The sequence below is a fragment of the Terrapene carolina genome, unplaced genomic scaffold, assembly GCF_002925995.2.
Source record: "Terrapene carolina triunguis isolate 2854851 unplaced genomic scaffold, T_m_triunguis-2.0 Scaffold141, whole genome shotgun sequence".
In the NCBI taxonomy this organism is placed as follows: Eukaryota; Metazoa; Chordata; order Testudines; family Emydidae; genus Terrapene; species Terrapene triunguis.
In genome coordinates, this window is record NW_020664492.1 from 72,441 (window position 1) to 95,906 (window position 23,466).

Consider the following 23,466-nt stretch of genomic DNA (forward strand, 5'->3'; position numbering starts at 1 on the left):
CTGGTAACTATCCAGCAGCTGCAGAACATTTTGGTGTGTGTGTGTGTGTGTGTGTAAGTGTATGTGTATAAGCATTAAGGTATTTGCTAATAGTTACAGTTTAATAATAAATGTGGCATCTTTGTCTTGACCCCTAAAACGATCCTGTGTAAGTTTGTGGGACAACAATGATGGATCGCGTAGTGGGCTGTGAAGGTATGCACTGACGACCAGGTGGCTGCCCTGCAGATCTCCTGGAGCGGGACCTGTGCCAAGAAGGCCGCCGAGGACGCTTGGGCCCTAGTAGAGTGAGCCGTGATCTGTGGGGCTGGTATGTTGGCAAGCTCGTAGCACGTACGTATGCAAAGCACAATCCATGCCGACAGGCGTTGCGTTGAAATTGGCTGGCCCCTCATCCGTTCCGCAACGGCAACAAACAGCTGAGTCGATTTGCGGAAAGGCCTGGTGCGGTCCAGATAAAAAGCCAAGGCCCGACGAACATCCAGGGTATGCAGGCTGCGATGGCTTGGGTCTGTATGGGGCTTGGGGAAGAACACCGGTAAACAAATGTCCTGCCCCATGTGAAAATGCGTGACCACTTTCGGGAGGAATTTAGGGTGAGGCCTTAGCTGCACCTTATCCTTATAAAAGACTGTATAAGGAGGCTCCGAGGTGAGGGCCCTCAACTCCGACACCCTCCTAGCCGATGTGATGGCCACAAGAAACGCTACCTTCCATGAAAGGTGCAGGAGGGAGCAAGAGGCTAGGGGTTCAAAGGGTGGTCCCATGAGCTTAGTGAGGACCAGATTGAGGTTCCACGGAGGTATTGGTGGGCGTGAGTAGGGGAACATCCTCTCCAGCCCCTTGAGGAATCGGACTACAGTGGGATTGGAGAACACCGAACTCCCCGATTCCCCAGGGTGGAACGCCGATATGGCGGCCAGATGCACCCTAATTGAAGCGGGGGCGAGGCCTTGATGCTTGAGGTGCAGCAAGTAGTCCAGAATCAGTGGTATCGAGGCCTTCAAGGGCTGGATGTGGTGAGGCCCACACCATAGGGAGAAGCGTTTCCACTTGGCAAGGTAGGTTGCCCTTGTGGAAGGCTTCCTACTACCAAGGAGGATTTGCTGGACCTCCTGAGAGCACCTGTGCTCCATATCATTTAGCCAGAGAGAAACCATGCCATGAGATGCAGCGACGGCAGGTTCGGGTGACGTAGATGACCTCGGTCTTGTGTGATGAGGTCGGGGTAAAGGGGGAGGTTATCGGAGGGGTCACGGACAGTTCCAACAGAGGCGTGAACCAGTGTTGACGTGGCCACGCTGGAGCAATAAGGATGACCGACGCCCTGTCCCTGCGGGTCTTGAGGAGGACCCTGTGGATGAGCGGGAATGGGGGGAAGGCATATCTCAGGCTCCCGCCCCACGGGATTGCAAAGGTGTCCGCCATTGAGCCCGGACTGCGGTTCTGGAATGAGCAAAACTGAGGGCACTGGCTGTTGTCTTTGGTGGCAAACAGATCCACCTGGGGAAACCCCCACCTCAGGAAGATTGAACGTAGGACGTCCTGTCTCAACATCCACTCGTGCCTGAGATAGGACCGGCTGAGACGGTCCGCCAACCCGTTTTGGACCCCGGGGAGATATGCAGCCCGAAGGTGTACTGAATGGGCTATGCAGAAGTCCCAGAGGAGGAGTGCCTCGCGACAGAGGGGAGAGGACCGGGACCCGCCCTGCTTGTTTATGTAGAACATGGCGGTAGTGTTGTCCGTCAGAACCGACACGCTGTGTCCTCTTATGGTAGCGTGAAAGGTCTGGCAGGCGAGGCGAACCGCCCTCAGCTCCTTCAGGTTGATGTGAAGCAACTGTTCTTCCCTGGACCACAAGCCCTGAGTGCGCAGGTCCCCTAGGTGCGCCCCCCAACCCAGGTCCGACGCGTCTGTAACTAACGTCAGAACGGGTTGCGGGGCGGCGAACGGGACCCCCGCGCAAACCTGCTGTTGATTGAGCCACCAACAGAGGACGCTCGATACCCGAGCTGGGATCGTGACGACCATGTCTAATGGGTCTCTGTTGGGGCGATATACCTGGGCCAGCCACAGCTGCAGCGGCCAGAGTCTGAGGCGGGCGTGTCCGACTACGTGTGTGCAGGCCGCCATGTGCCCCAAGAGTTGTAAGCAACATCTGGCTGTGGTCGTGGGGAATTGTTGGATAGAGGTCACTGCCTCCTGGATAGCCAGGAACCGCGATACGGGAAGACTCGCCCGTGCCGCCACCGAGTCCAGGACTGCCCCTATGAAGTCCAGCCTCTGTGTGGGGACTAGCGATGACTTGGGTACATTGACTAGCAGACCGAGTTCGTGGAATACTTGTAGCGCCAGTGACACATGGGTGCGAACCTCTGATTCCGACCGGCCCGCCAGGAGCCAATCGTCCAAGTACGGGTAGACGCGCATCCGTCTTTTTCGAAGAAAGGCTGCTACCACAGACATGCATTTCGTGAAGACACGTGGGGCTGTTGCCAGGCCGAAGGGCAAAACCGTAAATTGGAAATAGCGCTGCTGGACAGTGAAGCGCAGGAATCGCCGGTGGGCCGGGCGAATGGCGATGTGAAAGTAGGCGTCTTTCATATCGAGGGCAGCGTACCAATCCCCCGGATCCAGGGAAGGAATGATGGTACCAAGGGAGACCATACGGAAACGTGGTTTTTGCAAGTATTTGTTTAGCTTGCGAAGGTCCAGGATAGGACGGAGGCCCCCTTTCGCTTTGGGAATGAGGAAGTATCTGGAATAGAACCCTTTTCCTCTGGGGTCCGGAGGAACCTCCTCCACCGCCCCCACAGCGAGGAGGGTCTGTACCTCCTGCATGAGGAGTTGCTCGTGAGAGGGGTCTCTGAAGAGGGACGGGGGTGGTGGGTGGGAGGGAGGGGGCAAGGAGAACTGAAGGGCGTAACCTGTCTCCACCGTGCGCAGGACCCAGCGGTCCGATGTTATATGAGACCAAGCACGGAAAAAATGGGACAGGCGGTCCCTGAAACACAGGGGGGGATCTGGAAAAGAGATGGGTACGCTGTCCTCGATCGCAGCTTCAAAATCCTTGTTTGTTTCCCGGCTGCGGCTTGTTTTGGCCCTGGTTTTGGCCTTGGTTAGGCGTATTGTTGCGCCTACGCCTATTGTCCCTGCCCCGTCTACGGTATGGTTCCTGCCGAGGGCGAGGATGGTACTGCCTCTGTGGAGGTTGGGGCTTGAACGGCTTCCTCTGCGTCACAGGGGTGTGCATCCCCAAAGACTTGAGGGTAGCCCGCGAGTCCTTGAGGCCATGGAGTCTGGCATCCGTTTGCTCCGAAAACAACTCTGAACCCTCAAATGGAAGGTCCTGGAGGGTGTTTTGCACCTCAGGGGGAAGGCCAGAAGCCTGCAGCCATGCTGAGCGTCTCATTACCACGCCTGACGCGATAGTCCTAGCGGCCGCGTCAGCAGAGTCGAGTGAGGCCTGTAAGGAGGTTTTGGCTACCGCCTTTCCCTCGTCTACTATGGCAGCAAACTCGGGTTGCGATCCCTGAGGCAAGGCGTCCTTAAACTTAGACACTGATGCCCAGGAGTTAAAATTGTGCATATTGAGGATCGCTTGCTGGTTCGCGATCCGCAGCTGGAGGCCTCCAGACGAGTAGACCTTTCTGCCGAACAAGTCCAACCGTTTCGCTTCCTTGGCCTTGGGGGCTGGAGCCTGCTGGCCATGCCGCTCCCTTTCGTTGACCGCCGAAACGACCAGCGAACATGGGGTCGGATGGGAGAACAGGAAGTCAAACCCCTTGGATGGGGCGAAGTACTTTCTCTCTACGCCCTTTGCAGTCGGCGCAGAGGAGGCTGGCGTCTGCCATACAGTCTTATAATTTGACTGTACCGTCTTTATAAGCGGAAGCGCGATCCTGGAGGGACCCTCCGGGCTGAGAATGTCCACCATCGGGTCCTCCTGCTCAACCATCTCCTCTGCCTGCAACCCCAAATTGAGGGCTACCCGGCGGAGCAGGTCCTGGTGTGCCCGATGGTCAATCGGGGGAGGGCCGGACACTGTTGTGCCCGCCACAGCTTCGTCCGGTGAGGAGGAGGAGGTCATGGCCTTCTGTGTGTCCTCGTCCTCCTGCAACTCCTCATCGGCGGGATGGCCCTCTGGGGTGCGTCCCCTGTCCTGGGTCTGGGACGGTGCCGTGCTCGGTGCCGAGTCCGCCCTCTCCCTGTCTGACGGCCTGGAGACCGTGGCCTCCGCACGGGGGGTAGGGCGGCACCGTGGGGAGCGGGACCGGTGTCCTGAGGGGCCCGATCTCGAGGTTCTGGACGGAGGGCCTTGTTGGTTGTAGGCCCACGGGGTCCAGAACGGCCACTGTCCAGGATGGCTCCAATGTGGTTGCCAAGAGGCTTCGTGCTCTCTAGCGGCGTGCGCTCTGCGGCTATATCTGCTCGGGAGGCCCGAGTCCTCTTCCGACGCTAGGGACGGCGATCTAGAGGGCCACGGCGGTGCCGTGGAGCGGTGCCGGTCCGGAGTCGGAGAGCGGTGCCTTTGAGAACGGGACAGTGAGTAGCACCGTGCAGACCTGGACCGGTACCGTTGACCCCGGGACCGGGAACGGCTGCGGGAGGATGGTCTCGGGAATCTTGGGACCGAAGCGTCCCGGTGCCTGCTCGAGCCGGGCTGCTGGGACGGTGCCTCGCTCGCGTCGGGGCCTGACTGTTGTGCGGCCCGCTGCGCGGCGGGATGCCGGGAGTCCACCAAGGCAGAGCTCGACCGGGACCGGCGCCGTGTCCGGTGCCGAGATGGCGACCGTGATGGGTGCATCATCGCCGGCTTGCCCTTGGACGGCAGTCGCGGCGGAACGTCCTTAGCGCGGAGGGTGCTTTCAGCGGACAATTCAATGAGGTCCTTTGCTGCCTCAAATGTGTCCGGGGTGGAGGGCTGTTCCAACAGTTCCTCCAGCCCTTCCTCCTCACTCGACGCGCTTATCCCGGGGCTCGACGGGCCTTTCGGCGCCGGAGCCACTGGCACCGGGATCTGTGTCGGGGCCGTAACGGCCTTGGCAGCACTTGCGGTCTTCGCTGGTGCTACCTTCTTGTGCGGGGAACGTCCCCGGGCCTTGGGCTGGCCCTTCGACTTGGCCGGCGAAGAAGAACGGTGCCGGGTGTGTTCTCGCCGAGGCGGCACCGTAGGCTTAGGCTGCCCCGCCGGCGTCGGGTCGCGAACCGATGCCGGGGCACTCCGCACCGAGGTCGACGGTGCCGCGGAAGAGGAGGGCTGTAACGCAGCCTCCATGAGGAGCTGTTTAAGGCGAAAGTCTCTCTCTTTCTTAGTCCTGGGTTTGAAAGCCTTACAGATTTTACAGCGCTCCTTTTGGTGAGCTTCCCCCAGGCAACGGAGACACGAGTCGTGCGGGTCGCTCAATGGCATAGGCCTGCGGCACGTGGCACAAGCCTTGAAGCCTTGGGCGTGCGGCATGCCCCGCCGCCCAGGGCCGGTGCCGGGGTTGGCCAAACACTTATCACAAAGAAGTTTTAGGTCTTTGTGAGGAACTGATAACTACTACTACTTAACACTTAATACCTAACTACAACGAACTGATAACTATCACTAATTGCTAGCTAAGGGACACTCTCTCTGATGAGAGATAGAGTTGTTCCAACGTCCCCACGGGCGGTAAGAAGGAACTGAGGGAGGGTCGGGCCAGCAGGGATATATATACGCTAGGGCGGGGCGCCGCTCTGGCGGGAGGGGAGACCCTGCGGGCCCGACGGGAGCCGCTGAGGGAAAAAGTTTCCGACGTTTGTGCACGCGGCGCGCGTACACCTAATGTGTAATGGACGTGAACAAGCACTCGAAGAAGAACTAACAGCTTTCATTAAAGTACCAGATTTGAGGTGCAGCCTCTCACACACTTACGTGTATCTTCTCTATTTAATGCTTGTTCAAGTTGCTCAGCCTCTTTCTCCAAAGTGACAGCTAAAGCACGCAGTTTGCTGAAGAAATTTCCTGTCACCTCCATGATGAAGAAAATCACTAGAGAAGACAAGGCAAACACCTATCAGCAACTTAATAGTTGACATTTACATAGGCCATCTCTTGCATAAGAGATCTATAGACTACAGCATGAAGCACAGCAGTGGGGTATGAGGGGAAATTTTACTCATGAATACCGCAGGAAAACCATATTCTTACAAAGTGCCATAAGTCATTTCAAGAGACAAGGTGGGTGAGGCAATATCTTTTATCAGACCAACTTCTGTTGGGGGGAGAGACAAGCTTCAGGTCCTGAAGAAGAGCTCTGTATAGCTTGAAAGCTTGTCTCGCTCCCCAACAGAATTTGATCCGATAAAAGATATTACCTCACCCACCTTGTTTCTCTAATATCCTGGGACTGACTGACATGGCTACAAACTACACTGTATATAAGTGGCTTAAGGTCATCTCTGAAAGATGCAACTGTATAGAACTCCATATATCCACTAAGACAGGGGGTACCAAACTGTGAGCTTGTTGGAAATGGGATGCTAAAAAACTAAAAAGTGTTTCAGTTTCAAATAAACAGTCGCTGCATGCAGTGCAGTGCTCCAGCATACGCCCATGAAACAAAATGCACTCTCCTGGCCATATTCATAATGGTGAATAACATCAACAACCACGCTGGCATAAAATTTTACTGAGCAGTATATTTGCACACGGAGACTGGGCAGATGGATGCTGTACTCTCATGTGGCACCAAACTGGCTGGCTTCCTGCTATGCCTAGCCTTAGCTTGTACCTGTGATGCTGTATAAAAAGGAATATAACTAGTTACACTAATACACTGTTACAAATTGCAATAAATCCTGTACAAAGTATATCATATATCAATGGAAAAGTTATACTATATTTAGTATGATTATTCTGTTTAAATCCAGGTATCATCATTGTATCTGAAGTTATGAATACAGGCAGTCCTCGACTTTACGACATTCGACTTACGATGAATGGCACTTACAATGTTTCTGAGTTCACACCCTGATTTGACTTACAATTGGTTTTGACTTTATGATGCTTGGTCCCACAATGGAGCGTACTGCGGTTCCAAGTTACGACGCAATTTTCAAGAACCAATTGTGTAATAAGTCCGAGGACTGCCTGTATTATACAACCCCAGGAGGGGGGCCAGAAGCCTGAGCCCATCCGAGTCCCACTGCCCCAGGGGGCGGGAAGCCTGAGCCCCACCACTCTGGGTGGGGGGATGGGGAGGAGTTGAAGTCCAAGGGCTTCAGCCCCACACAGGGGGCCTGTAACCTGAGCCCCACTACCTAGGGCTGAAGCCCTCAGGGTTGGGCTTCAGCAAGTCTAAGCCATGACCCACTTTAGGGTCCCGACCAACAGTTTGAGAACCGCTGGGCTATGTGTTTGTATATCAAGTATGTTTTTCTCTTGGGTGACACCCACAGGGCAAATTTACATCCATACTAGCCATCCCTGTGTTGATGGGCCATTGAAGAGACTCAGCTCGCCCAGTGAGCCTCTCCTGGATACGTTTCAGAAAGCACCAGACAATGGTTGCCACATGACTCAGTGAGGCATGAAGGACATGTGATCTAAGACTCCATCTTTTTGCCAGTAACTTTCTAGGCACATGGGCTGAGGGTATAAAATAGGAGACTGACATCACTGCTTTGTCTTCTTTCTTGCTCCACTTCTCTAGATTGTGATTTCTAACAAGGAAGCTTTGGAAAAACACTGATGATCCCCAATCTTTTTAGGTGATCCAGGGAGATTTACTGCACACTAGCAGAATCACCATCACTGCTATTATCCTGACCTACAGACTCTGAAATCAATTCTATATGATTCCTTTAACCATTTAATAACCCTCTTCTTTTCTATTAATAAATCTTTAGTTTTTAGTTAACTAAAGGAATTGGCTGCAGTGTGGTATTTGGTAAGATCCTGAAAGCACATACTGAGCTGGGAAGGTGGCTGGTCCTTTGGGATTGGAAGAACTTTATATATGATTTCTAGTTTTAATAATCATTCATAACAAAAATCCAGTTGTCTGGGTGTAAGTCAGGGGCTGGAATGCCTAAGGAAACTCTGTTTTGGCTTCTTGATAACTAGTGTGGTGGTACAGAAGTCACTGTTGTTAACTGGCTTGGTGAAATCTTATTATAGAATAAACCACCAGTTAGGGGTGTGTCCTCGGTTTGGTATTCTCAGTGGTGACCCATACCAAATACACTGACAGTACCAAACTGCACACCTTGAGCTACTGAGGTGAACTTACGAAGTTCCATGTCATGCTGCCAGTGATCCTCTCACACAAAAAGATGCATACAGGGATGGCTCAGAGCAGCTGCAAAAGCTGCAGCTGCAGAGAACTCTGACAGCAAAGTGCTCCCACACAGAAATCCACTGTAGAAGCTGCAGACTTGCCACAACAGGGCTGGGAGGCCAGAGACACATAGGGCATTTCCTCCTATCTCCCCAGGGGAATTGGGCAGGGGGAAGGGAAGGGTGGTCAGCAAATAAAGCCTGGCTATAAAGTTAAGGAACACCACCTTGCTCTTCTGCTAAAGAACTAGCTGGCTGCAATTCAAGCCTCCTCCCAGTAAGGGGAACAGCTGTGGAATTTACCCACAATTTAACAGGGGCCCTGCTTGGAAGGTGCGGAGGAGCAAGACAAACTTCAAGAGGGCAGAATGCCCCCATAAAGTCCCCACTTCCAACCAAACCTCCCCCATCAGAATCCTCTGCCATTTTACCCCCTTCTCACTAATACCATTTTTTTTCATTTTCTGTGAGAGCTACTTTAAATGTTTTGTATTGTCCTGGCCCTACATTTCATTCAGAGGGAAGCCAAGGGGACTTCAGCTCATGTTCAACAATAGGCCAGATGAGAATTAGCAAGAATTTAGTTTAAATGTAAATTAAACGAGTTAAAGTCAAGCCATTAACAGCAGTTCAGCAGCACAGAGGGGGCATGGCTCGCACTCCCTGTCAGTACCCAGCCTGGGGAAACCAACGAGTCAACCAGTGGACCAAATTCAGTGATGGATCCTAGTCACGTGCCACCTGAGGCAGGTTATGCATAGGCTCAGAAGGAAAAGCGACACAGAGGAGGATGTCATTTATGACACATTTCATGTGTTTTTCAAGTTACAAGACACACAGTACTAATGGCAGCTCCACAGTGTTTCTTTCTGACAGACTGTCTAGATTTAAAGAGATTGTCATAATCACACATTTTATACTTCCTGAGGCATTTATTTTACTGAGAGTCCATAAGTACTGAAGCCAATTAAGGCCCCCGCAATAAATGCACCCAGAGAGGAGCAATGTGCATGTGGCATTTCACACATCAGTTGCAGGAGAGGGGCCTGGGAGCTCCCACAGCGGGAAAAGCAGCCATTTCCTGGGATTTGTATCTCTGCAATCACGGTGAATCCCGAGGTTTCAGCCAGGCCCCTTTGCCGTCCGGAGGCCGTTGTTAGCTAGGGACACTCCCTGACCGGATGGCACATAGTATTTGAGATGTCGGGGGCGCACCAAGGTATGGTGCAAATTAAAGCAGTTTCAGAGCCCTGCAGAGGGGCTCGGTTACTGCGATACCCCCTCCCCCGGCCTAGGTCTGTGGGGGAGCTCAGCTAACACAATAGTCCCCCCGCTCCGCACGTGTGTGTGTGTGTGTGTGTGTGTGTGTGTGTGTGTGTAGGGGGGGACGGGCGGGACTCACCTAATGCAATCACACACACACCCCGGGTGGGGGAGCGAGGGCTCAGCTAACGACCCCGCGGGCACCAGCCCTCCCCTCTCGGACTGTCTCCCTGCTTAGCTCGGCACGGGGCAGAGAGGAGGCTCCCCGGCCCCACTGGACAGCGCGCGGCCGAGCCGTTACCCGCAGCCGCTCTAGGTTCGCTCGCCCGGGGCCGCCCCTTGCTGATGGAATGGAAACAAAAAGACCCGCCGCCGCCGCCGCCGCGCGCCTCGAACTTTGTTTGAATGCCTGAGCAGGACGAACGCCATTGGGCGCTGCGAGGCCCCGCCCCTCCCGCGGCGGCGCTCCTAGTCTCGCGATAGAATCGAGCGTCCGTGGCATATGTCTCGCTCGCGCGGCGTTGACCCTGTTTAGCGCCTGGTGTAGGCCGCTGCCGTCTTGTCCCCGGCCCACGCGGAAGTGACCGGAACGAAGCCGGTGAGCTGCGGTCGGTGAGGCCGGACCTCGCCTTAGGGTAAAGGGCTCCAGGCGCGGACAGCCCCTCACCCCCGGGCCTGTCACTCCCTAGCTCGCGTGGCCCGGCCTGGGCCCTCCCGCGGGGCAGCCTGCGCGGGGAGCTCTGACCCCCGGCGGTTCTAGCGCGCCCCCCGGCCGGGCCTCCTGAGACCCGGCTTCCCCTGCTCCGGGGAAAGCGAGGCTCCAGGGGCTCAGTGGGGGCGGGGTGCTAGTCACAGCGCGATGGGGAGCGTAACCTGCGCCCATGCAAGCGGTGCGATTCGGTGCCGCGGGGTGCAAAGCTACACCTCTGGGAACGCGTATCCAGCCTGGGGCCGCCTGCGTGCTAGAAGGCGGTGACTCTGGCAAGGATTTAAGGGGGACAAGACGAGAGCCTAGTGTAATGCTGTGGCAAAACGGGCTGCTGCAAGCTTTGAACGTGTAAATGCCCCTTTATATGCATTGGTGAGACAAAAAGAACAGGAGTACTTGTGGCACCTTAGAGACTAACAAATTTATTAGAGCATAAGCTTTCGTGGGCTACAACCCACTTCTTCGGATGCATATTGAGTGAAACATATCGAGGAGATATATATACACATACAGAGAGCATGAACAGGTGGGAGTTGTCTTACCAACTCTGAGAGGCCAATTAAGTAAGAGAAAAAAACTTTTGAAGTGATAATCAAGGTAGCCAAGTACAGACACTTTGATAAGAAGCAAGTGTGAGAATACTTACAAGGGGAGATAGATTCAATGTTTGTAATGGCTCAGCCATTCCCAATCCCTGTTTAGCCCTGAGTTGATTGTGTCTAGTTTGCATATCAATTCCAGCTCAGCAGTCTCTCGTTGGAGTCTGTTTTTGAAGTTTTTCTGTTTTAAGATAGCCACCCGCAGGTCTGTCATAGAATGGCCAGACAGGTTAAAGTGTTCTCCCACTGGTTTTTGAGTATTATGATTCCTGATGTCAGATTTGTGTCCATTAATTCTTTTGCGTAGAGACTGTCCGGTTTGGCCAATGTACATGGCAGAGGGGCATTGCTGGCACATGATGGCATATATCACATTGGTAGATGTGCAGGTGAACGAGCCCCTGATGGTATGGCTGATGTGATTAGGCCCTATGATGGTGTCACTTGAATAGATATGTGGACAGAGTTGGCATCGGGCTTTGTTACAAGGGTAGGTTCCTGGGTCAGTGTTTTTGTTCAGTGATGTGTGGTTGCTGGTGAGTATTTGCTTTAGGTTGGGGGGTTGTCTGTAAGCAAGGACAGGTCTGTCTCCCAAGATCTGTGAGAGTAAAGGATCATCTTTCAGGATAGGTTGTAGATCTCTAATGATGCGCTGGAGAGGTTTTAGTTGGGGGCTGAAGGTGACAGCTAGTGGTGTTTTGTTATTTTCTTTGTTGGCCCTGTCTTGTAGGAGGTGACTTCTGGGTACTCGTCTGGCTCTGTCAATCTGTTTTTTCACTTCAGCAGGTGGGTATTGTAGTTTTAAGAATGCTTGATAGAGATCTTGTAGGTGCTTGTCTCTATCTGAGGGATTGGAGCAAATGCGGTTATATCTTAGAGCTTGGCTGTAGACAATGGATCGTGTGGTGTGTCCTGGATGGAAGCTGGAGGCATGTAGGTAAGTGTAGCGGTCAGTAGGTTTCCGGTACAGGGTGGTATTTATGTGACCATCGCTTATTAGCACAGTAGTGTCCAGGAAATGGACCGCTTGTGTGGATTGATCTAGGCTGAGGTTGATGGTAGGATGGAAATTATTGAAATCATGGTGGAATTCCTCAAGGGCTTCTTTTCCATGGGTCCAGATGATGAAGATGTCATCAATGTAGCGCAAGTAGAGTAGGGGCGTTAGGGGACGAGAGCTAAGGAAGCGTTGTTCTAAGTCCGCCATAAAAATGTTGGCATACTGTGGGGCCATGCGGGTACCCATAGCAGTGCCGCTGACTTGAAGGTATATATTGTCCCCAAATGTGAAATAGTTGTGGGTGAGGACAAAGTCACAGAGTTCAGCCACCAGGTTAGCTGTGACATTATCGGGGATACTGTTCCTGATAGCTTGTAGTCCATCTTTGTGTGGAATATTGGTGTAGAGGGCTTCTACGTCCATAGTGGCCAGGATGGTGTTTTCTGGAAGATCACCGATGGATTGTAGTTTCCTCAGGAAGTCAGTAGTATCTCGAAGATAGCTGGGAGTGCTGGTAGCGTAGGGTCTGAGGAGAGAGTCCACATAACCAGACAAGCCTGATGTTAGGGTGCCAATGCCTGAGATGATGGGGCGTCCAGGATTTCCAGGTTTATGGATCTTGGGTAGCAAATAGAATGTCCCTGGTCGGGGTTCTAGGCATGTATCTGTACAGATTTGTTCCTGTGCTTTGTCAGGGAGTTTTTTTAGCAGATGGTGTAGTTTCTTTAGGTAATCCTCAGTGGGATCAGAGGATAATGGCTGGTAGAATGTGGTGTTAGAGAGCTGTCTAGCAGCCTCTTGGTCATATTCCAATTTATTCATGATGACGACAGCACCTCCTTTGTCAGCCTTTTTGATAATGATGTCAGGGTTGTTTCTGAGGCTGTAGATGGCGTTGTGTTCAGCATGGCTGAGGTTATGGGGCAAGTGATGTTGCTTATCCACAATTTCAGCCTTTGCACGTTGACGGAAGCAATCTATGTAGAAATCCAGTCTGTTGTTACGACCGTCCGGAGGAGTCCACGCAGAATCCTTTTTTTTTGTAGTGCTGGTAGGGGGGATTCTGTGGGTTAGTATGCTGTTCAGAGGTATGTTGGAAATATTCTTTGAGTCGGAGACGTCGAAAGTAGGATTCTAGGTCACCGCAGAAATTGGTGAGACAGATACTGGAATCTAGTTCTGGGGCCGCCATAGTCCGCAAGTTCTTGGAGAGGATGTAAGGCCAAAAATGATTAAACGGTGGGGAAAAGTGCCTTACAGTTAGAGACTTAATGTTTAGCTAGATTAAAAAAATTAATTAATTAAAAATCAGGCGGTGAGCTGATTGAGGTGTGTAAGTACCTTTACAGGGAGAAAATACCAGGTACTAAAAGGTTCTTTTACAAGAACCAAAGAGTGGAAGGTAATGCTGGACAAATATCCATTAGAAATAAGGCATATCATTTACAGGGAGAGGGATTATCCATTGGCTCTACCGCAGAAAGTGGTGGATTATCTGTCTGTCGTCACATTAAGACTGGATGCCTTTCTAGAAAATATGCTTTAGTCAAACAGAAGTTATTGGCCTGGATGCAGGGATAACTGGGTGAAATTCAGTAGCCTGTGTTGTACAGGAGATCAGATTAGAATATCTAATGGTCCATTTTGGCCTTAAAAAAAATTTGTGAAACTCTGATGCATCCATCACTGTAGAAGCTGTCTGAATGGTGGTTATTTCAGGGTACCAATTTTGTAAACGTTCAGCTTTGTAACACTTTATTCTAATGCAGTGTTTCCCAAATCCCAACCAGTGTGTCATCAGGCACGAACAGGTGTGCAGTGGAATTTTTTGAAAAATTAAATGTTAGAACAAGAAGTGGGGGAAAGCTGCCATCTGACTGGCTGTTTGTCTCACTGCCCTGCCTACTTCAGGGGCAGAGCAATCAATCAGAGTTCAATCTCCCTGTCTCCCCTCCTCTGCCAGCAATGAGTGGGCTCCTCTGCCCCTTCTCTCCTGCAGCCGCTGGCTGGTGGAAGAGCCCCGGACCTCAAGGCGTGCTGCAGCACAGTAAAGGCTGCTCTAATGCTTAAAAGTGTTCTGAGCAAGTGTTTTAATTGTACAGAAACACTCGTTATTTCTAAGCTTACTTTAATTATTCATAATAAATTTTAAAACTATATATATAATCTTATTTACTTTAAGGTAATGTTTCTGACCACAGTACTCCTCCGAAAAAGAATTCCTGGGAAACAATGGATTGGAAAATACAGAAGACCAAGAGTGGTTACTCTTTCAATGAAGCGTTCAATGATTCAAAGGCTGGAAGTTGAAGCTGAGAATGAATATTGGCTGAGTCGACCATATATGACACTAGAGCAGGAATATAAACATAATGCAGAGCGGAGACTTGCAAAATGGGAGGCCGTGAAAAGCCAGGCGATATCTAAGTTTCCTGAACATAGATATGTTGTGGATCATTTGAATCACTTGAATGTGACTAAAAAATGGACAAACTCTTAAATCATATCTGTTCACTTTTGGCATATTTGCAGTGCTCTACCATCTGATCTGTTGTAGGCTGTTCAACACCTCTTGTGGAAAATTTTGTACTTGGTATAAAAATGTGGTGATAAGGATGTGAATCAGATGAACATTTGTCTTCTGTTAATATATGTAGAGTTAATGACATTAAAATCAATCATACAGAAAAAATGTGAGTTTTTTTCCCCCCTTAATCTTAGCTCACTACACAGTGAAAGCTTTCCAAGCCTCTCCAGTATATGCCTATCTTCTGTTATAAAGCAGGGGCTTTGTATAGAGCCATGCTGCATTTGGGCAGTGGGAATTGCTGTAAGGCAATTGCTGTTGTGTAGTGGGAGTTTGGCAGGGTCGCTGTAAACCAGTCCTTTTCTTCACTAGCTTCCTCCTCAAAAGTGGGGGGGAAAGCAACCTTAGTAGGTTAACCAGTATTATTGCTGGCCTTTTCCTACCACTGAGTCCCTTTGCTTTATTTGGAGATGAAAATGAATAACTGATGTGGGCATGAGAAGGTCTGACTATGCTATTCTGGGCAGATTGATATCCAAGAATAATAGTATCTGGAGAAATAAAAGGCATTGAGGCCATATTAGGATTAAGAGTTTCTCATAACTAAATAAGGATTTAGTCATACTTATGGGTATGTTTTATTTGACCCATCTCTTCCCAAAACAGCATCCCATGGTCAAGGAAGCCAAAGTCCTCTTGTCAACACCATCTATGCAGTGATGCATTTATATCCAGGATGCATGTGTCCCTGCCCGGGCCTTTACTCTCAAGTAGGAGGATGTATGAGAACACTATCTGCACCCTCAACTTCTTCCCCCTCACTGCCACAGCCCTGTAGTCATAATGAAAGCACTGTGTTGCTGTCTGGTCTGGTTTTCCTTAACTTAGATTACAAATGCTCCAGGGCAGTGATTCTTATATTGTGTGAACCCATTTTTTTCCTATGAATTTTACTCCTGAGGGCATTCTGTGCCAAAAAATTAAAAATTCTGCACACATTATTTTAAAATTCTGCAAACTTTGTCAATAAATAAATGCAGAGACTCCAGCATGGCAGTGGGGAGCATAGGCCACTAGCTGTATTAAGGTGGGAGATCACCCTGCAGCCTCCTACCTGGGACATGGACTCAGTGGTGAGACTACACCCAACCCTGACACAGCACAAGGCCTGGGCCAGAAGCACCAGGTGTGGGGCAGGCAGGACCCAAGTGGGGAGGGGCTTACTGTGTGGTGAGAAGATTCTGTGTGGGACAGTCAGAGTGCAGGTAGTTCAGTGGGGGGATCGGGGGGGGGGAAGAGAGGTTCCAGGTGCAGGGGCAATGGGACACTGCAGGGGCTTCCAGGTGAAAGTGGTTGGGGCTCAGCGTGCAGGGTGGGGGTCTGGGTGCAGCTAGTTGGAAGTCAGTGGCAAGCGGCCTTGAGCTCAGGGTGATGGGGTGGGGCTCGGGGTTTGAGTGCAGGGAACGCTAGGGGGTGGTCTGGGTTCAGGGGTTGGGGTCCGGAGGCAATGGGGTCCAGATGCAGGGGTTGGGGTGCAGGTATTGGGGGTTCTGGGTGTACAGTTGGAGGCTTGGCAGGAGTGTCTGGGAGGTCCAGATGCATGGGGGTTGGGTGGATGGGGGAGCAGCTCCCCATACAGTGACCCTTGGACTATTCTGAATGCATCTGTGTTTTAATTCTCTATAGTGGCAGCTTTGACTCTGAAATTGTAGAACCAGATTTTCCATTAGACAGATCAGTATGATGATTAAAACAGGATAGGTTAGAACTAACAGTTACCATGTTGTCATTTGCTCTTGTTTTGGAGTGTAAACCTTGTAGGGCAGAGAGTCTTACCTGTATTGCAAAGCACACCCTGCATATGCCCATCTCTAACAAAATTAGGAGAATTGTCTTCCCTTTACAAATGTTTTAGCTTTCCATCAATGGGTCAAACAAGCTTCCCGCACCGCCACACAAATGCACTACATTTAAACAGTTTATTTTCAGAATATTTCACATTCTTTATTTAGTCACTTTTGCATTCAGTGAGGTCAAGTGTCATACCTTAATACTTTACCACTTAGGAAAAGAGGGCCCGAAAAGGTGCAAGTTTTGCCTAAACCGTGAATTGTAATTTAGACAAAATATGTAGGTCTGAACTCTGATTTACAAAAGTCTGAATGCAAACATTTAACATTAAGTAATAACCTAAGAGTACAGTGGTGAAAAAAATATACATATGGAGAAGTTACAAGATACGATTAAAATATGAAGGAACTCAGGCAAAATTTGTTTTTTTTTTGTATATTTCATTCATTTATAAAAGCCCATTTAAAAAAACCACTTCAAAGTATTAAACTATAAATGGCAACATGTTTTCTTTGTGCATAGGAATGTTCCTACCAGCAACATACAAAAAATACAATGTGTCATTTATCTCATATTTATTCTTGTATAATTAACTTCGGAGATTCAAACAATTAATTGCAAGTGTACGTAACCCACTGAAAATAACTACAAGAAAGTAAGATATGTGCAGACACCCAGGATTTTGCCATTACAGTGCAATGTAGATGACATACCCATTGGCAAATACAGGAGCTGCAGAGATATTTATTTCACAATTTAAATGGGGCAAATTCTTAATAAAGGACTAGCTTACATCAGTCTTATCTATCCTCTGTCTGAACCATAATGTAAATTGATCCTAAAAATATTACTGTGAAATCTGATTTTCTCAGAATACCTGACTGGAGCTGATGCAGCAGGAAAAGAGCTCAACAGAGGCATGTTGAGCAATTTAGTATATTGTAACCTAAATAATGTAAACAGTATGAAGTCTGCTGGTCACCATTAAAGCTTTGGTGACAGCAAGCAGGAGATTCTGATACTCATTCCCCAGCACATTTGCATGGGTGCTATGCACTCATCTGAGTTTCTGCTGGTAAATCTCATCTTCTGAAAACCAAGTAATTAAAACCATCTTGTAAACATGGTCAGATTCTGCTACCTATTAGAAACAAGATTCAAGTAACCTCTGCAAAAATCACTGTTTTATTAAGTCTAACCTAAAACACATTTTATCATTACAGTAATGTTAAGATGCACGATAACTACATTCTGCATTTTCATTATATATTATGGCAGCTCTATACTAAAGAAAAATATGCATACAAAAAGCTACATACAAAATAAATGGATAGAAATGAACTTAGTAAACATTTTCAGTATTAAACTAAGCTTTACATACTGCAGCTTCTCTTTGGTATCTATTAGTGATACTGACAAGATGCCCTGTGTGTTGAATATCTAATTACATTTCAGGTATGGTGAACAATGGTTCCCAGGTGATCTGTGTTTACAGATATTTCAGTAATTGAAATATTTGGAGTCTCTTTAAACAGATGTCCGAATCCCTAAAACTTGCCTGGGTTCCACAAACTATATTGTAATGTAAAACTTCATATTCAGAAGATACTTTTGAATTTGGTTGGTTGCTGCTCAAACTGAAGACTGATTGCACTAGCCTTATCCTTCATTAGACGGTCTGGCAATAGACCTTAATTGTTACTTACAAATGCTACTTCCATTCCACTGTTGGGGCTCCATTGAGCTGAAATTGCAGTGCTTCAATGATGCAGACAAATGTCCACAAAAATTACTATAAACATACTAAAATCTGTTTCAAGCATGAACTTAGACTGGAATAGTACCTAAAAAATTTAGATACTTAAAACTCATAGAAGTGCAAGTGTTAGTGTGCCTAATTCTGACATATACTGTACGAAGACTAGCTTGTTACCTATGCATTCCACACAGTTTGGGTATGCTTACTAACACATTAGCGTGTACTTTCTTAAATCAGACAGCTAAAAACATTAGTAATGTCAAAAAATTTCTTCTAGAATTACCTAGTAAAAATCAGTCAGTGGAAGTCTAGGCTCAAAGATTACTTTCTATAAACTGATGTCAAATTTTGAGATAGTATTCTAAGAATTTAGTTGAGAAGAGATAGCATCTCTCTTTTCCTACATTCATCATACAAATTTGCCAAGAATCAGACGACCATTATTTAAAACAGTCTGATTATGTGGTACAAATTGTAAATGCAGGTACTGTTACATAAGCAAAAGCATTTCAAATTGAATTGAATTCTCTCACAGATTCACTTGTTTCATCTTTCCCCATTAAGGGACTTCTTTATCATCTTAAGTATTCAGAAATGGGAGGAAACCCTTACATAGGAAGAGAGAAGAGCTTTATATCAGGCTTTTGTCCTCAAACTGGAAGTTTAAAGCACATTACATATATTTAATATAAAATCGCTTTAAGAAACATTAAGCACACAGATTCTAATGGTACCAATATACTCCAGCAATCAAATAACTGGAATACTATTTGTGGCTGCAATGTGGAGGCATCTGAAGGCTTAAGCATTGGAACTGCTAGTCTACACTGGCAATGCTAAAGCACTGCTGTGGCAGCGCTTTAACGTGGCTTGTGTACTCGCGGCAGAGAGCTCTCCCAGCGCTCTAAAAAACCCAGCTCCATGAAGGGAATAGCTCCCAGCGCTGGTACACTTTCCTACACTGGCGCTGTACAGTGCTGAAACTTGCTGCGCTCAGGGGGGTGTTTTTTCACCCCCCCGAGCAAGAAAATTGCAGCGCTGTAAATTGCCAGTGTAGACAAGCCCTTAGTTGTCATCTCAGTATTTCTGTACTTGCACATATGGAACAGCTTTTATAAAACACAATCCAGCACTCACTATAATCATATTATCTCAAGAACACATCCACTGATCCTGAATGGGTGGGGTTCCCTTGATGCAGTGACTGGAAGTCTCTGAGTGATGGAATAGGAAGGCCTGGGCTGAAAGGACTTGCTCAGTAGGTTGCTCTCACAGGTTGTCCTGCCTCTGTAAGGCAAAGCGTGGAAGCAGTGCGCTTACAACTCCACTCAGCAGCAAAACAGCTTCCCCCCCTTCCCCCATCTCTTTCTTTCTTGCCAAATTTATTTTTATTGCTGGCTCTCTCCCCTTCTGCCTTTAATTCACTTTTCTTCACTCCAGTACAGAGTGCTCATGCCTATGCATGGGAAACTGCCAATAGGGTTGCTCTCCAAATGACAGCCTGGAAGATTTGATCCTGTTTCAGATGCTGTACCTATTGTATACCCAGAGCTCCTATGTCAGTTCTCAAAAAAGACAGCAAAGGTGACTCCCTGTATCAGAGAGATGCACCACTTTGGCCAGTGGATTCTATTTAGTTCTAGGAGTCCATAGTTGGGCACCCTTTAAGATCAGTTTCATGGTATTTCCTTTCCATCAATATGGTCTTTTCTGTGGCAATCACTTCTCCCAAGAAGGGTGGGCTGAACCAGGGGGCTCTTTGTTGAACCACCCAATGATGTTTTACATCCTGTAAAAGTGGCCTCAGATACTACCTGCTTTTACATCCAAGCAGAGCTCCTCCTTCACCAGCATCAAGAGTGTACTATTCTCATTCTAGTCTTACTCAAAACGTCAGAAAATCTGGCAAACTATGGCACTAAAAATCGATCTTTATCTGTATCCAGATCTATATATCAGTAGCACCAATTCTGTATGGAAGTCTCAATTCATTGTTAGTGGCTTATCTGAGATGCAGAGGAAAGAATGCTCCCAAAGAAACTACTGCTCACTGGAAACCACACACGGACATTTGGCTTAAGCTCGGAGGGCTTGTCTATATGCAGCTTTTGTACTGCTTTAAATTGTATTAGTTTAGAAGCCAATATAGTTAAATTGGTGTTAGCCTCTAGTGTGGATGCAATTATACTGGTATACTAAACAGATACAATTAACACAGTGTTTTTAGACTCAAAGGCAGTACTGTTAAGTGAGAGCTTGCCACAGTAGAGACCTAGGTTCTAGTCCCTGCTCTGCCAGAAATGACCCTCTGCAACCTCTTAGATCTTCAATTAGGTCATCTGTAAAATGCAGGGGGAAATACCCATAGTCATGTTTTCTATAATGATAGCTTGGGGTGCTTCACAGCCCTTAACACCCGTCAGTGGAAGAGGGGAGATGAAATCAGGGTCTTCTCGGTCTCAACCCAGTGCACCTTTCCCCGAGCCATAAGATATTTTGATGGGGAGATCTCTCTTTCCAAACCTAACATGTTGATTGCTAGAATTTGGTGACTTGTTTTTTTTTATTTTCAGTTAAGCAGAAGTTGCCAATATTTGAGACTGGCTGAAAGATTTCAGGGAAAAGGGGTTTGTAGCTCAAAAGAAGGCATATGATGTTTTTTGTGAATTCTGAAGTTGGTAGGTGCTACACTTTTTGTACAAAAGCAGTACAAAATTTTGAGAGACATTTTGCAAGACTTCTGAAAAGTGAAATTTTGGACCATTAAATTTCCTTCCATGAGTACACTTGCTAGTGACCAGAGCATGCTTAAAAATTCTCAGATCCCTCCCACTTTAAGCAGTACTTGAAAATATAAAGGAATAGGTACCATTTTAACTCCAGAGAGGACTTAAGGGCCCTGTGAGAGCAAAATCCTGCCCCAACTTTAACCTTAGTGTTTCCATAAAATACACGTTCAGTTTTGGAAGTAATCAGCCCAGGAACAAAAACATATAGGTGGGTCCCTTCATCCCTGATAAACTGCTCTGCTGCGTCCAATCCCAGTTTCAAGAGGACCCAATTGCACCTATTCAGGATCAGCAGATACCATATAGGGGAATAAAGAAATTCACAAGTAAGGGACATTTTTCAGGTTTGCTGGGTGCAATGTCAGTACCACTGAAAAATAAATATCATTAGTAGTCTTTTCTAAATAGGAGTAAGAAATGTGGATATGTTGTTTGCTGTGGGTCTCGAGCTTTGGATGGACTATATTCCCTACATAGGAAACATTTAACTTGCCTTTCATGAACAAGATAAAGAATTATGTAAAGTGCTTATTTCAGCTATTTTTCAGTCACTTCCACTTAAAATGAAAGTAAAAGACAACAGACTAAAGCATAAAATAAACTTCCAATACATTCCCCAAATGCATGATCCAACATTTACATTTCATCACAGATACTTGAACTGTGTCTAAATGGTACTTTAGAGCCAACAATAATAAAAAAAAAAACCTGTTTTTATTAAAAAGCTAAAGCAAATATAAAACAATGTTTATAAACCATCAAGTGTTCAATATAAAAAGCAGTAATTTCCTCCAGTTCCATTTTCCAATACAGTACAAAACTTACAATAAGTTTTCTGCTGCCACTAGGATCTTGCTGCTCTGTTACTGCCTTGTACATCCCATTTTGCACCCCTAACAGAAAAGTGTACTAGTTTGTTAGCTCCTTTCTGGATTGACAAATGTTTTGTATGTTGAGAGGCAACTGTAGGAAAAATAAAATTGTTGTTCAGGTTACTATATCTAAATGGTCACTTTACGGAGTCACATTCCTGATAGGATTAAAGAAATCAAATTACTAGGGGGCCCAATCCTGAAGCAAACAAGTGGAGCCCAAGTGAAAGAGCTTTACCTGCTTGGCATTTTGCTGCAACAAAGCAGGGCTGAAGGAAGGCGTTTTTAACCCCCACAGCACTACAGAGCCAGGGTACAGGGGTAGTAAGTGTGTGACCAGCTACCACTAGGTACTAGGAAGAGATGAAGATACATCGTGCTGCTCTTCTCTTACGTGGTGTTTGGGCCACATGTAGCTACACAGTGGAGACTCACTGGCCATGCTCTGTGTTTGTGGGCAACACATCCACTTTTCCCCTTTCTTGGTCCCCTGGAGACCTGCTATGGAAGTAACTTCTGCAGTGCACAGGAATATGGGATCTGCCTGCTTGGGTCTTGGCAGATCTATCCCCCCACAGCAGCAATGCATAGTTTCTGCTCTGTTTGGGCCTTGCTCACCCATGCAGGACACTTCAGGATTTGGCTCTTTTGTAGCAGTATATAAGTCAATGTTGCATAAATGCATATTAATAATCTTAAGGCATCTGTCTTACTTCCCTGCTCTGCAGCAGTGCTTATAAGCGTCCATTGTACTGTACAAAAACAATTTCTCATAAATCTTCTTTAACATGTTCACACTGTTCCATTTTACTGAGCAACTTCTTCCAAACAAAATTAATATTCAAGCACAAATGTGTCGCAGAAACCTAATTAAAGGAAATAAGTTAATTAGTGGAAGTGTAACATTAACTTTAATAAACATGTAGATCAGCTTCTATTTAAGAATTATATCTACCTACCTTATAATTAATTCTAGAAATAAGATTTTAAAACATATAATTTCAAGCTCTCTGCCTCTGGTAAGGCCCTGATTCATAAAAGTACTTAAACATGTACTCATCTCTATTCAGGGCAACATTTAAGCACAAGCTTATACGCTGTCCTAAATAGTGTTGCTTTCCTGAATCCGTTGTATTCTCTTCCTACAGCAGTTGCCCAGCTTCCTGCAAAGGACCTCAGTCTACCTATTTCTCCTACATGGTGACAGACTTTGGCAACCAGGGAAGTCCAATGGGGAACTTGCAATACAGGACGCCAATAGATGGTCCCTCTAAATTCTCCTTAACAACATAAAATGGTACATCATAACTAATAACAAACAACAAATAACAGTTGTGTCTGTATACAATCTGTTGCTCTTACGAATACTTTCTCGTTGCATTTTCCTTACAGAATTCCACCAGCTTTTTTTAAAGTCACTATTACAATCTAAATTAGTCATTGTAAATGTACTCAGGAAATACAGAGTTTTCATGTATGCAGCAGCACACCTCGTATTTCCCAAATATCAAATAAGAAAAGTATATACAGAAACCCTTTCATGCACAGAAAAATGTTACTGTCAATTTGAAGTGTGACTAAGCAGAGCCATTTGTTCTGTGTACAGAGATCGCTCACTGAAGCAGGATTTACCTCACGCCCACCGCTTTTCTGACCACATAAGCAAGAGCAGGACAAAACAACACATTGTTTAGCTGCTCCAGAACATCAAGAAAGCATTTAGCTTGGAATTGCCTCTGCAGCGATTTCCTTCCACTGGTGGGTTAAGGCTGGAATTCTTTGGCCT

At 47.4% G+C, this 23,466-nt stretch overlaps 3 protein-coding genes across 7 annotated transcripts in view; 1 reads left to right on the top strand and 2 right to left on the bottom strand.

Moving 5' to 3' along the window:
* LOC112118507 (spindle and kinetochore-associated protein 3) overlaps positions 1–9,926 on the bottom strand; it is a 34,598-nt gene extending 24,672 nt beyond the window's left edge. For 2 of the 3 annotated variants that reach the window (XM_024216887.2, XM_026653596.1), the window contains exons 1-2: positions 9,876–9,926; positions 5,906–6,022 (exon numbers count right to left, since the gene is read on the bottom strand). In XM_024216887.2, coding sequence (XP_024072655.1) covers positions 5,906–6,008 — 103 coding nt within the window. In that variant the 5' untranslated portion in view covers positions 6,009–6,022; positions 9,876–9,926. Of the gene's footprint in view, positions 1–5,905; positions 6,023–9,713; positions 9,725–9,875 lie in introns of those variants that run through there. The other variant, XM_024216863.2, reaches the window with a different exon arrangement.
* A 243-nt stretch (positions 9,927–10,169) lies between these two features.
* Positions 10,170–14,587, top strand: LOC113406817 (ribosomal protein 63, mitochondrial-like). Its single transcript, XM_026653567.2, has 2 exons — positions 10,170–10,209; positions 14,065–14,587. The coding sequence occupies exon 2, from the start codon at positions 14,068–14,070 to the stop codon at positions 14,380–14,382; it is 315 nt and encodes a 104-aa protein (XP_026509352.1). The 5' UTR covers positions 10,170–10,209; positions 14,065–14,067; the 3' UTR covers positions 14,383–14,587.
* Positions 14,588–21,524: 6,937 nt separating this feature from the next.
* The window catches only part of LOC112118487 (palmitoyltransferase ZDHHC20), a 70,958-nt gene continuing 69,016 nt past the window's right edge, over positions 21,525–23,466 (bottom strand). For all 3 annotated transcript variants that reach the window (XM_024216852.3, XM_024216845.3, XM_024216835.3), the window contains exon 13: positions 21,525–22,546. The gene's annotated coding sequence lies outside the window, so the exon portion shown is untranslated. The remainder of the gene's footprint in view (positions 22,547–23,466) is intronic.

What these genes read in the sequence shown, in the direction of transcription:
- LOC113406817 (XM_026653567.2), top strand. Translation starts at nt 14,068, where the DNA reads ATGTTTCTGACCACAGTACTCCTCCGAAAAAGAATTCCTGGGAAACAA.